Here is a 14,607-nt window from a genome sequence, read left to right on the forward strand (position 1 = left end):
TAAAATATAATGATACTAGTCAAACTGTCTAGCTCAAAGAAACTTATGAGGAATATACTTGCATGATAATGAAAATCATTTGCTGAGATAAAAATATTATTAATAACTTTTTCAAGGTAATAATCTTAATCATAAATTCCTAAACCATCTGAGGTATAGAAGAGCTTTGAAAATCATTTAAATAGGAGTCTTAGTATTTTTGTATCTTGGGCTCCTTTGGAAGTCTGGTGAAACTCATGAATCCATTTTTTATTATCATGAATTTCAATGTATAAAATATTTATGATTACAATGGAAATAAACCATATGGAAATGCATTTTATTTGTTAAAAAAAAATTTGGGCTATGGACCTGAGGTTAAAATCCTCTGAACTAGTTCCATTCATTCATTTTAAAGTTGAGAAAATTAAGGCAAATAATGTCATTTGCCCAAGAACATCTTGACACAAAAAACAATGAGTGTTTTCATAATTTACCATTTCTTTCTTTCATTCATGCAGACAGTGAAGATAATCCTCTATCAAAGAATGGCCAATCTCACCATAGTAACAGGATTCCTCCTCAAAGATTTTTCTGACATCTGGGAGCTACAAATCTTACATGCCATGCTCTTCTTGCTGATCTATCTGGTGACTCTGATTGGGAACTTCCTCATCTTCACCATCATCTCTCTTGATAGGAAACTCCATACTCCTATGTACTTCTTCCTAAAGAATCTGTCCTTTTTAGATCTTTGTCTTATTTCCATCACAGTGCCCAAATCAATTGCAAACTCTCTCAGTCACAACTGTTCCATCTCTTTCTTGGGGTGTGTATCGCAACTATTTTTAATGATATTGTTTGCTATAACAGAACTTTTTCTCCTAACAGCAATGTCCTATGACCGCTATGTAGCCATCTGTCAGCCCTTAAACTATGAAGTCATCATGAACAGTGAAACCTGTGTAAAGATGGCAGCCACTTCCTGGCTCAGTGGAGTCTTGTTTGGAGTCCTCTACTCAGCTAGTATATTCACTTTGCCATTCTGTCACTCCAAGGAGATCCATCAGTTCTTCTGTGATGTTCCTTCTTTACTCAGGATTTCCTGTTCAGATTCACACCTTGCAGTTGACATCACTATAAGTTTAGCATTTTCTTTAGCGGTTCTCTCCTCTATTTACATTATAATCTCTTATAGTTACATCTTCTCTACTGTCTTGAAGATTCCAACCACAGAAGGTAGGTCAAAAGCCTTCTCCACTTGCCTGCCCCACCTCATTGTTCTCATAGTATTTGTCACAACTGGTTCTATTTCTTATCTAAAGCCATCCCAAGATTCTGACTCAATTCTAGAGCTATTGTTGGCTATGTTCTATACAGTGGTGCCCCCAACCTTGAACCCTGTCATCTATAGCCTGAAGAATAAGGACATGAAGACTGCTCTAAGAAAGTTCATAACCTGGAAATATTTCTCAAAGGGATTAATACTAAAGTCTTTTCCATAATCATATGCCTATATGTACATGTTCATTCTTATATACATATTTTGTTGATATTTCATATGTATACACATTTATGCTTATGTATATTTGATATATTTCATATTGATATATCTTTTTTGTGTCTCCTGGTTTAAATTCTTTACCTGTATGGCCATATAAAGCTCACTAATTTTCTAAGGTTTCCTTGTATGGTACCTGAAGCAACATTACATTTTGCTCTTTAAAGTTCATAGTGGGTGTATAGCCACTCCAGCCCTAAAATTAAGAGGTGACCACTTTTCAGGAAAAGGGTACTTATTTGAAAATAATGAATTTGAGGACTCTTTTATCAATGTGTCAACTGATTACTTAACAACTGGATTCATGGAATAACAGAAATTACTATCTAACTTGAAAATAGATGAAGCATTTGAATGAGGACTCCACAAATTACTCTAAAGTACCAAAGTGTTCTACATGTCTATTTTCCTAAACAATTAATTTAAGTAGTTTCACAAAACATTATTTGATCACAACAATAACAGTAAAGAGTAATTAGCAAAGGCATGATTACCACGATTTTATATTTAAAGAAAATAAACTTCAACATTGGCAGTATGGATGGTATCCTGATTCAAATGTTTCATCTGTTTTCAAGTCAGAAGATATTGTTTTATTATTCCATGAAGCCAGTTTTTAAGTAATCAGTTGATATAAGTGGATAAGAGCACCTTTCAATACATCACATTAAATATGTAATTTTCTTTCAAGATTAAAATAGAATTACAGAAATACAGAAGGGGAGAGACATCAAAAGCCATTCTTACAGTCCAAACTATACCAGTACTAGACATCCATATTAAACATTTACAATTAGTGGTCATCATAAGTGGTCATCCTAACTTCATGTGAGCATTTTCAGGAAGGCAGGATAACTTCAAGCAAAGGCAACCCATTCCATATTTGGCAGTTTTTAATTGTTCAGATTTTCTTCACATTGAGCCAAAAGTTGCCTCTCAGTATTTTTGTACTTAGACCTTACTTAGTCCTTTAACTTCACTAGGACATAATTTACTTGGTCTTGTTGTATTGTGGAGAGGAAGGGGCAAATGATACATAAATTAGTGACTAAGTCTGTTGTGTTTTCTGACTATTCAGATCTATAATATATTTAATGTCTGAGATCCCATTTAAAGAACATTTCTTGTTGAACAAGAAGAGTGCATAACGTTATTTCTTTGACTTGCAATTTACATAGAGAAAAGACACTCTATTTGCTACTACTTTGTTATTCCAAAGATTTATGGCCTTATGTCCACATTGACAGGAAGTAAATAAAAATTCAAGACCATACTTAAAGGTGTTTAGCTAAGTCCATAATTTAAATATATGTTTAAAATTTTCTGTGAGGGGGCAGCAGGTTAGCTCAATGGATTGAGAGCCAAGCCTAGAGATGGGAGATCCTAGGTTCAAATCTGGCCTCAGACACATCCCAACTGTGTGACCCTGGGCAAGTCACTAAAACCCCATTGCCTAAACCTTACCACTCTTCTGCCTTGGGTCTAATACACAGTATTGATTCCAAGATGGTAAGGGTTTTAAATTTTTTTTTAAAAAATTTTGTGAATATGTATATCTATAGAGGACCCTTCAAGTAAGTAAGAGGTTTTTATATTAAATTTCTCATATTCAAATATGTATGTACTTCTCTCTATATCTAATATTATATAACATTATATTAATTTATAGTGATAATTACACACAAAACCACAAAATTTTATTATATAATATTCAATATTGGAGGGGAAATGGCTAAGAGAAAAGTACAATTGGAAAAATTGTCCCTGAAAAGAAAAAGACTGGCTTCAATCATGACTCTACTACAATCTCTCTAATACTCAACTCTTTTTTGTTCAAAATATAAGCATATCTTTGGTCTTGATAGGTTTTTCCATACAACTTTCATGAACTGTTTTAATGCCACTCTTTGGACTTACAAAAAAAAGGAGGAGGAGGAGGAGGAGGAAGGTAAGGAGAGTGAGGAGAAGGGTGAGGAAGAGGAGGAGAAGGAAGAGAAAGAGGAGGAGGAAGAAGAAGATGAGGAGGAGATGGAAGAGGAATAGGAGGAGGAGATGGAAGAGGAAGAAGAGGAGGGATAAGAGGAGGAGGAAGAGAAGGATAAGGAGGATAAGGAAGAAGAAGAAGAAGAGGAACCATTGCTATAATATTGCTATACATACCCAAACAGCTTCAGACTGTGGGAACCTGCCATTTATTGATAATTGTTATGGGACTGTGGTTAATGTTTGTGTCTGATTCTAGGAAATAGAATCAAAAAGGAGCCCAGACTTAACCTGAAAAGTGCAAAAAAATAAGTAAATAAAAGAGCACACAAGTCAAAAAAGGAGAAACCAATGCAGGTAGGATTGATGCACTTCTAAGCCAATACAAAGGAATTGAACCTAATGTGAGAATCGAGGTTGCAATGCTTGACTCTGTTAAGACATAGGCCTTCCTTGTATCTACACTCTTCGTGAAAATACTTACAGACAAGTACCAAAGGTTTCGCTATCATCATGGCTCCCTCTATCTCTGAGAGTGAAGGTAAAATCAGTCTGGGGAATGACACTTCCTTATCAAAATAAAAATCTGGTCCTTTTTTCTCTCCTATAGTATGGCAACTTCCTGTAGTCTTGGCTGCAAATGGGCAAGAGAAATATTACTGCATTCTGTCCTACAGACTTGTAGGATTAGAAATTACTTTAATTGGACCCTAATACAATAGCCTTTTAGAAATTTATTCTTGCTTACTCAAAATTTTGTATATGTAGATTTTTGATATTTTGATACTGATTTTGAATTCTTCTTAAATATATATATATGTATAATAAAAGGGTTTAATTTTTCTTTCATTATTTTTTCTCTTTTGCTTTTGTTTTTATTTTTTTTAATTGACTCACACACCCTCATAACTAAACCTTACATCCTGAGCTGAACTGGGTGGCTTTCAACACCTTCTTCAGGGAGAATTGTATTTTCATAAAATCCAAGATTTAAATGTTTGTTTGAGAAAGATCTTCAGAGAAGAAATTTGCTAACTCCTGAATCCAGAGAATGAACTGTTTGCAGAAAGATATCTAAACCCTTGACACTATAGGAAGATGCAGAATGAACCTTAGGGTGTGGTTGATTGAACTGAAGGTTGATTGAACATTTATTTTAAATGTACACTCTTATGCCAAAGGGGACTGCCCCCAAATTGGCTTTTGTCAATGTACCTAGCAAACATTGGTTTTGCTGTCTCTCTCTCTCTCTCTCTCTCTCTCTCTCTCTCTCTCTCTCTCTCTCTCTCTCTCTCTCTCTCTTCTATTTTCCCCTTATCTCTAACAATTGTAGTTTCTCTCATAGAGGATGAAATTTTGCATATATATGCAATTAGAAATTTTTGGTGTGCAGGATGCTTATGCTTAGTGATCAGTTGGGGAGATTAGTCTCCCAATCATTATCAGGGAGGATTGTGATTTTTAAATTTTCTCCATCTTGCTTGGTCAAGCACCCAGGAATGTGCACACCCACATTACACAGATATGTGCTAGAAAATGACAAATCAGAAACAACTGACTGTCCTCTGGGCTGTCCTAAGCCAAGCTTGTGTCACAATTGGCACATGTCAGACACAGGAAGTGATGTAGAGAACTGCCTCTGGAGTTCCCATCCCTTCCTGTGGAGAGGACTAGTTCAATCCTGGAGCTTGAGCTTAAAGGAGATCCGCAGACAGATTTCCTTCAGATTGGTCACATGAGTGATAAGGACTGACTCCCTTCTTTCCCTTGGTGCTCCAAAGCCTTAAACTCCTGCCTGGCTCAGCCTGAGCCAGAGCAGTTTTGAGTTAACTCCTTTCCCTCTCTCCCTCTCTCTCTCTCTTAATTTCTTCCTCCTGCTGTAATTAAATCACCATAAAACTCCATTCTGACTTGAGTGTTTCATTTAGGATTTTATAAGTAAAATCCTTGGTGACCAAATAATTATTACATTCAGTCTCAACCCTAAATTTAACCCTTACAATACCATTCATGCAGTAAGAGTAAAAGGAAAATTAGTTGGAGTTCCATAGGGTAACATACAACACAAGACCTTATGAAAATGAAGACTAGTCTTAGGTAGAAAAGAAAATATTCCAGCAAAAGAAGAACAAGTAATTCAACAACAATAATAACACTCCTAAGCTTGAAGCATAAAACTGCAATTTCATAATTATAAGAGACACAACTACATAAAATGATAGAGAAGCATAGATTCATATTGGATGCATTTGTTATCAAAGATTTTAACATCAAGTAATAGTTGAGAACTGAAACAGGTTATCCATATCTCTCAACCTTCACTCTAAACAATCTCTACTGGGAAGAGATGGGTGGTATACCACGAAAATATTACTTCATAGTTTCAGATAACTCACTAGACACAACAATATGATCATGTCAACAATAAAGATACATACAAATGACATATGATAAGAATAAAAAAGCCCTAGTCATGAGAAGAAACACAAGTAGCCCTAGAAAAATAATCAACAATTAATAACAGTCCCTATAGAAAACAAAGGAAAGCATACACAAAACTACTCATCAACAGATAGTACAGACAAGAGAGTATTGCACATGTTAAAATGAAAACCTACGAATGGAAAACAAAGGAAAGCTCACACAAGACTATGGTATCAACAGAAATTACAGACAAGAGAGCATTGCACATGTTAAAATGATAACAGGAAAGCACCCCTGAAGCAAATAGAACAGTTCCAGAAAGAAATACAGCCAGTAACACAGACAGAGTGAAGGAAAATATAAATTTAAAAGATTAGCACCAATGATAAAGTCCTTACATTTTCTACACAGACTCTCTGCCAACCATAGTAACAGAAAAGAACGAAACAATGTTATCTCAAATGAAAACATACTCCATGACCAAACAAAATACATTATATCCAAATTCTATCTCCAAAACATAACTAAAGACATGCAATAAATCTCTGTGAAAAATTCAAACATCAAAAAGATAAGAAAACTTCAAATTCATTTTCTTAACAAAATTCTAAGAACGTATGCACACTGCTATACTGTTTACACCCACCCATGAAGATGAACGCAAGTAAAGCTGACTTCCATGGATGAAGATGAACACATGTAATGTTTACTTCCACACATGAAGAATAACTGATGAATTCTGACAAGCACTCATAAAGAACTCTTAGCTTACTTCCATGCACAATGAAAATTTCAAACTTACATACATGCACATGTAAAAACCTTACACACATGCATGTTCCTGATTGTTCCACTATGTTCTTGATTGTTCTAGTTTGTTCCTGAATTGAAGAACACAGGACTACAATCAAGAGTGACAGCAGACATTAGTGGCATGCTGACCAGATGATGAAGGACACCCAGAGTTTCTACAATCAACATCGAAGGACAAGGAAGGACTTTAAAAGTTTGGACTTATGATCGATCATGAGGTTAGGTAAGAATATGGCATACATGTTAACATCATATATATGCATATACATGCTACACTAAAATATGATGTAGGGAGATATCTCATGGAATGGGTAAGTATACAACATAGTTGCAAAACTCAAAAGTCACACTGATATAAATTTCTATGGAAAATTCAAACAGATAAAGATATTCCTTTGAGTTTGCACAGAAATCAAGAACAATGTATATGGATGTACATATGTAAATCTGTATAAGTATAATCTATGTACATATGTAGATACTAATGTGCTAACAAACTAACTATATTAGAATAATTTATTAATTTCTAATAATTAAACTATAGGGACAGTTTAGAATTTGTTCAAAGTTTAGGGAATAGAACTACTTAAGTATAGAAGTTAGATTACATTACGATTTTACGTTAGCAATTGTTAGTAATAAAATTATACTTATTTGAATTATAGACATTAGGAGATAAAGCAATTATATATCAAAAATGCTATTGAAATTGTTTAAATTGTTTAAATGAGTTGTTATGTCAAAACCATGTTCATGTACAATCCCTATTACCTAAACCTTTTTCCTATACCCAAACTTAGCACAGAACTAGATAGACAGAATAGCTAGGAGAAGATTAGGATTTGTTATTTTGGGAGAGTAAAGGAATAACTAAAAGGTAAGTATCATTAAAAATTGCAAGGTGCAATTTTTTAAGACAAAAAGGGAGGTATGCAGAAGAGAGAATTTACAAGGCATGCAAAGTACAGAAGCTGGAGATGGATCAATCAGCCCCCAAGTCAAATGAAGATTCCATTTGGAATGTGACTGGGAAACAGTTGGAGGCAACAGTCGACTGCTAAACTGTTTTTCTGTTCTTTGGGAGCTGATGGTAGTGACCTGAAGAAAGGCTTTTGGCTGGCTGGCTGATGTGGAGAAAGAAGCTACTTTTATCTCTGGGATTTGGGATAATCAAGTTGGAGGTGACCTGGCTGACTTGAAGGAAGAAGAAGGACAATTTTCCTTATATCTCTCTCTGACTGGAATTCAAGCTATAGTGACTGAAATGCCATTTCTCTCAATATCCTCCATCTAAAAAATAAGACTCACTGTAGAGAATAGGGATATCCCACCACTCTTACATTATCCTCCACCCTTGTCCTATCTTCCTGAAATAAACCCATTGTTTGACAAAGAAGATGAAAAACTATTTCATTGAAACCTCACAGCTCACACTGAGTGACTTGAGGGAGACTGAAGAAAGAGGGAGTGGAGGCTGAAAGGCTTCTGAAGAGGGAGGAAAATGGGAGGCCTAGGGAGGAGGGTAGGCAAAAGAAGATAACTATCTGATCGATTAGTTATCTAGTATACCAACAAATATACCCTCTAAAATATTATCTATTACAAAACTTACTGTAAAGCAACAAAACTGTTCTTCATGTCTTTTTTCCTAAAGTTAATTTAAATAATTTCACAATCCAATATTTGATCACAACAATAACAGTAAAGAGTAATTAGCAAAGGCATGATTACCACGATTTTATATTTAAAGAAACTAAGCTTCAACACTGACAGTAGGTGATGACATTCTGATTCAAATGTTTCATCTATTTTCAAGTCAGAAGATATTGTTTTATTAATCCATGAAGTCAGTTGTTAAGTAATCAGTTGACATAAATGGAATAAGAGCACATTTGAATACATCACATTAAATAAGTAATTTTCTTTCAAGCTTAAAATAGAATCACAGAAATACAGAAGGGGGAGAGACATCAAAAGTCATTCTTATAGTCCAACCTGTACCAGTACTTGACATCCATATTAAACATTTACAATTAGTGGTCATCATAAGTGGTCATCCAAACTTCACGTGAGCATTTTCAGGAAGGCAGGATAACTTCAAGCAAAGGCAACCCATTCCATATTTTCCAGTTTAATTCTGAAAATTTCCTTCACATTGAGCCAAAAGTTGCCTCTCAATATTTTTGTACTTTGATCTTACTTAGTCCTTTAACTTCACTAGGACATAATTTACTTGATCTTGTATTGTGGAGAAGAAGGGGAAAATGATACATGAATAAGTGACTAAGTCTGTTGTGCTTTCTGATTATTCAGATATATAATAAAGTTAATGTATGAGATCCCACTAAAAGAACATTTCTTGTTGAACAAGAAGAGTGCATAACATTATTTCTTTGACTTGCAATTTACATAGAGAAAAGACATTCTATTTTCTACTACTTTGTTATTCCAAAGATTTATGGCCTTATGTCCACATTGACAGGAAGTAAATAAAAATCCAAGACCATACTTAAAGGTGTTTAGCTAAGTCCATAATTTAAATAGATGTTTAAAATTTTCTGTGAGGGGGCAGCTGGGTAGCTCAGTGGATTGAGAGCCAGGCCTAGAAATGGGAGATCCTAGGTTGAAATCTGGCCTCAGACACATCCCAACTGTGTCACACTGGGCAAGTCACTTAACCCCATGTCTACCACTTAACACTCTTCTGTCTTGGATCTATTAATTTTTTTTTAATTTTGTGTGAATATATATACCTATCAAGGTCTTTCAAGTAAGAAAGAGGTTTTTATATTAAATTTCTGATATTGAAATATGTATGTATTTCTCTATATATCTAATATTATATAATATTATATGAATTTATAGTGATAATTATGTACAAAACCACAAAAAATTTATTATATATTATTCAATATTAGAGGCAAAATGGCAAAAAGAAAAGCATAATTGGAAAAATTGTCCCTGAAAAGAAAAAGACAGGTTTCAACCATGACACCACTACAAGCTCTCTAATACTTAACTCTTTTTCGTTCAAAATATAATCATATCTTTGGTCTTGATAGGTTTTTCCCTACAACTTCCATGAACCATTTTAATGCCACTCTTTATCATTACAAAAAGAAGGAGGAGGAGGAGGAGGGTAAGGAGGCTGAGGAGGAGGGTGAGGAAGAGGAGGAGAAGGAAGCGAAGGAGGAGGAGGAAGAGGAAGAGGAGGAGGAGGAGGAGGAAAGGAGGCAGAGGAGAGAGAAGAGGAGGAGGAAGAGGAAGAAGAAGAGGAAGAAGAAGGAGGAGGAGGCAGAAAAGGAGAAGGAGAAGAAACAGAAGGGGAGGAGAAGGAGAAGAAGGAGGATGAGGAGGAGAAGGAAGAAGAAGAAGAAGAAGAAGAAGAAGAAGAAGAAGAAGAAGAAGAAGAAGAAGAAGAAGAAGAAGAAGAAGAAGAAGAAGAAGAAGAAGAAGAAGAAGAAGAAGAAGAAGAAGAAGAAGAAGAAGAAGAAGAAGAAGAAGAAGAAGAAGAAGAAGAAGAAGAAGAAGAAGAAGAAGAAGAAGAAGAAGAAGAAGAAGAAAAAGAAGAAGAAGAAGAAGAAGAAACATGGAAAACCTTTTTAGAACAGCCATGGATTCAGACAGCCTTACAACAACTACAATATACCAAAAAAAAAGTGTGTCTATGAGAATGGATGTATAAACCCTTATCCTGTTATCAGTCAAAACACTAAAAAGACCAAGAGATTTTAAAGCTGAGAGATGATAATTAAGAGAAACTATTCTCAAATCAATCAGTAGTTCAAAATAAACAAATAATTAAATCATTGATTTTGGTATCCCTTGAATGGATACCCCAAAATAGGTAACTGAAGTAGTGGTGGGTACCACTTTATATGGGTTCTTTTATAAGCAGAGACAAAAATGTGCTCCTCATCTGAAAGTACCCAAAGAGAGTGGGGTCAAAAGCAACTGCATTCTTAGCTCTCATTATCAACCTGAGGTCCAGACACTTTGAGATTCCATATATTTTTCAATTAACTTCACTAGGATATATTGAATGTTCCACTGACTTTTCATTTCATTTTCCTGATAGGTCTGCCTGCTTGCCATACAGTAATATATATAATGATGATTCAGCACCAGATATCAATTACCTCTCTGACATCCAATTATAAATCACTTTATAAATCAATGCATGAAACAGCTTAATTTGAGTACATCAAGGACAGTAATATTTGTATTATTCCTCTCATACTCCTTTATCCCAAGGAGATCATCTTCAAATAAGAGGAGACAACAGAATTCATAAGGGAGAGAGATGGAAAGGTCTAGTTGTCTTTAGGGTACAACAGCAATACAAGTGCCTAGACATCTTCTTCAATGTTATTTCTGCTGATAAAATTATATGAATTTCTGATATGCCATTTGACACGGTGGAGGATCTTTTTTCTGAGTCATCAATTGCTATGGCTACTGAAAAATAACTGCAGAAGAAGTTGCAAAGTCACTTTTCCATAGGGGTAATTCCCTGGATAGTAGCTATAGAGTCTAGACTAGAAACTAAAGTGGTCTAATGGGATACTATTTCCAGCATAACAGGGCTCAAAGTCAAAGACTGTCTCCAACCAAGTTTAAGGAGTAGAATTGATCAATGTAGACATCATAATTGGACTTACCTGACACATGAATCCTTCTATCTTTTCCCTAACCTCAGCTACTTCAGGTAACCTGACTATATAATCAGTTGTCAAATATTGCCCTTTGTCCTCCACAAATCATTCGGAATTGATCCCTTCTCTCCACTCAATCATTATCATCTTAGTTCAGGTTTTCATTTATAGCCAAGATTACTGCAACATTTTCCAACTCAGCCTTCCTGATACAAGTCTCTCATTTACTCCAAAAAGATAGAACAAGGAAATGGAAAAAGTTACTTTAGTTCCTCTGTTTACAAATGTAATTGAAATCATGGCTCCTTTGAGGAAGGCATAAAGACACTTGCAGACAAAGGGTCAATAACATGCTATTCCTGGTAAACAATGCCATATTGCTGCAAACTGTAGGAACAATAATTAGGATAATAGGAATAGAAGCTGTAGAAATAATGATAATAGAACCTCCAAATTGGGCTAATGATTAAAATGGGGAAAATCATAACTCAAATCAGGCAACTTGTACTCAATATGGACAGAGAAATAGAAATAGAAATCTTTATGGTCTTGTGAGGGAGAAGAGACCTTGGAATCAGGGGTTTAGACCTTCATATTCCCAGATCTGGATTTTTAAAAGCAGTTATTCCAAAAGTTTGTAACACACATTGTGATTGCCTCCTTAATACTATAACCTCTAGGTCAGTTTTAGTGAGAAAACTTAATTCTGTATGTAATTCTATTGGTTCTTTAAATGTAATAGGTGTGTAAGGAAAGTATCAAAATGTCCCTAAGCTCTCTCTTCACATGGTAGAGGAAGGCTCTCTGATCTCTTCCTGGACTTCTGCAATAGAGACAAGATAGCCTTGCTGCTGCTGGGTTAGCCAACCAAATAGAGAATCAATCCTAATCAAGTTAATCTTTCCTCAAGGGAAATATGATCTATATCTACTCTCTCTCACCTCTCACTCTCTCATTTTATTAACAAGTGCTTATAAATCCAGCCAGACCACTTTTTATTCCTAACAATTGAATTTAAAAGATTTTCCACAAACAGAAACAATGTTGTCAAGATATTAAGGAAAGCAAGAAATTAAGGGGAATTTTTTACAGAATGTTTCTCTGATAAAGATCTCATTTTTCAAATTTCTAAAGAAGATTCCCCATTCATATTTTGTCAAATACAAATAGAAAGTCATTAGGAAAAGAAATTAAAGCCTTCTGTCATAACAAAAAATGCTCTATTGAGTAATGCAAATTAAAACAATCTGAGGTATTGAATCACCAATCAGATTGGCAATGACAGAAGAAAATGACAAATATTGGAGGGGATATGGAAAAATTGGAACACTAATGTACTGTTGGTGGAGTTGTGGACTGATTCAAATATTCTGAAGAACAATTTGGAACTATGCCCAAAGGGCTATGAAACTCATCATATCCTTTGATTCAGAAATACTGTAATCGAAATCAAAGGAAAAGGACTATATATATACACAAATATTTATAGCAGTCCATTTGTGGTGACAAAGAATTAGAAACAGGGTGAAGGCTCATTGATTAGGGAATTGCTAAAGGAGTTTTGGTGTGTAGTTGTCACAAAAAACTATTATCCTATATGAAATGGCAAGCATCATTGTTTCAGGAAAATATGAAGTGAACAGAACCATAACATTATAAACAATAATAGCAATTTTGATCAATGGTGAATGACTTACATATTCCAATCAATACAATTATCCTAGATGATTCAAAATATGAAAAGATAAAAAATGGCAACCACTTCCAAAGAAATGATGAAGTCTGAAAACAGATTGAAGCATTATTTTTCTCATTTTTTTATTTTTTCCTGCTTTTTTTCAACAAAGCTAATATTTAAATGTTTCTGTATAATTTTAAATATTTTCACATAATTTCAAATGATACAACATTTCATGTTTTTTTCCTAAGTGGAAGAGGTGCAAGAGGTTGAGAAAAAATGTGGAACTTAAAAAGTTTTTATTAACATTGAAAAATGAATAAAAATCCAGAAAAGATATGAGAAAAAAATTTCATGGGATAAAAAGTCTATTCATAAATATCTTCAAAGTTTAGCAAACAGAAAGTTATAGTTGAAAATAGAAAACTTGATGCCATATATGTAATTGTAGTTTTAGGGCATGAATCCTATCACTAGAAAACAAACTAGAGATGGAAATATATTATCAAAGAATTTTTAAAAAGAGAAGAAATAAGAGATGGAGCATGGAGTAGCAGCATAACAATTAAGAAATTCTACTCAGGGGCAGAAAAAATGAATTAAAAGAAAAAAGAATTATCTAGAGTATTTAGTGAAAGATCAATGGAGGAGACATTCTCTGTAAACAGAGTGTGCTATGAATAATCCAAATGAAAAAGAGAAGAGCAATGAAGAATTTAGGAAACTGATCAAAAACAAGACACAGAAGCATCATATGTTAGTGGTGTGGGAATTTTGTTGAATAAGATTTTTACTAAAAGAGATGCTTTGATTTCCATCAGAAGATATGAAGTGAATAATGTCATGAATTCACTCTAGAATTCAATAAATACCTACGCTGTGCCAGGCACTGGGAATGCAAAGACAACATATGTGTCAAATTTAAAACACATTCTGTTTCTCTTAACAAATGGAAAATTATAAAAAATTAATGCTTGTATGACAGTAATAATCCCCTTTCTGTGTAGATTTTCCTGACACTTTAAAGAGCATTTTTGTTATTGGGATTGTTTTCTTTTGCCAGGGTGAGCACTTAATTTATATTTATCTGTAGAACATGAATATTGGGGGTTGGGTAAATAAAAAAACTAATAAATTTAATTCAACACTGGGATTTAATAAGATTGTCAGAATGAGACATAAGATATCACAAAGTCCAAAACTATCACTCAACTCCCAGGAGTTGTACTAATAAGCTAGCAGTAGATTCATGAGTCTGAATTATTCTGGGACTTAAGGCACTGAATGTTTGTAGAAACACTCTGGAGAATGCCTACTCTATGGATCTGAAAGAGTGCCCAAAAAGTCAAGGACTTGTATCCCTAAAGGAAACTAAAATGATGAAAGCATCTAGCAAGTATTTTAGAATCAAAGAAAACATTGAATTCTAAGAAACTTGATTCTTTACTGACACTGAATGCTATAGACAAGGTAGAAAGGTATTAAATTGTAGCTAAGATGAAAAGGTTTCCTAT

General features: G+C 34.3%; 1 protein-coding gene across 1 annotated transcript; it reads left to right on the plus strand.

Moving 5' to 3' along the window:
* The first annotated feature begins 527 nt into the window (after positions 1 to 527).
* LOC100023021 (olfactory receptor 14A2-like) lies at positions 528 to 1,484 on the plus strand. The gene has a single exon (XM_001374652.3). It carries the CDS (start codon positions 528 to 530, stop codon positions 1,482 to 1,484), a length of 957 nt encoding a protein of 318 aa, XP_001374689.3.
* The last annotated feature ends 13,123 nt before the right edge of the window (positions 1,485 to 14,607 follow it).

The sequence above is a fragment of the Monodelphis domestica genome, chromosome 2 (assembly GCF_027887165.1).
Source record: "Monodelphis domestica isolate mMonDom1 chromosome 2, mMonDom1.pri, whole genome shotgun sequence".
NCBI classification, from domain to species: Eukaryota; Metazoa; Chordata; class Mammalia; order Didelphimorphia; family Didelphidae; genus Monodelphis; species Monodelphis domestica.

Coding starts and splice junctions, on each gene's coding strand:
- LOC100023021 (XM_001374652.3), top strand. CDS start 528: ATGGCCAATCTCACCATAGTAACAGGATTCCTCCTCAAAGATTTTTCT.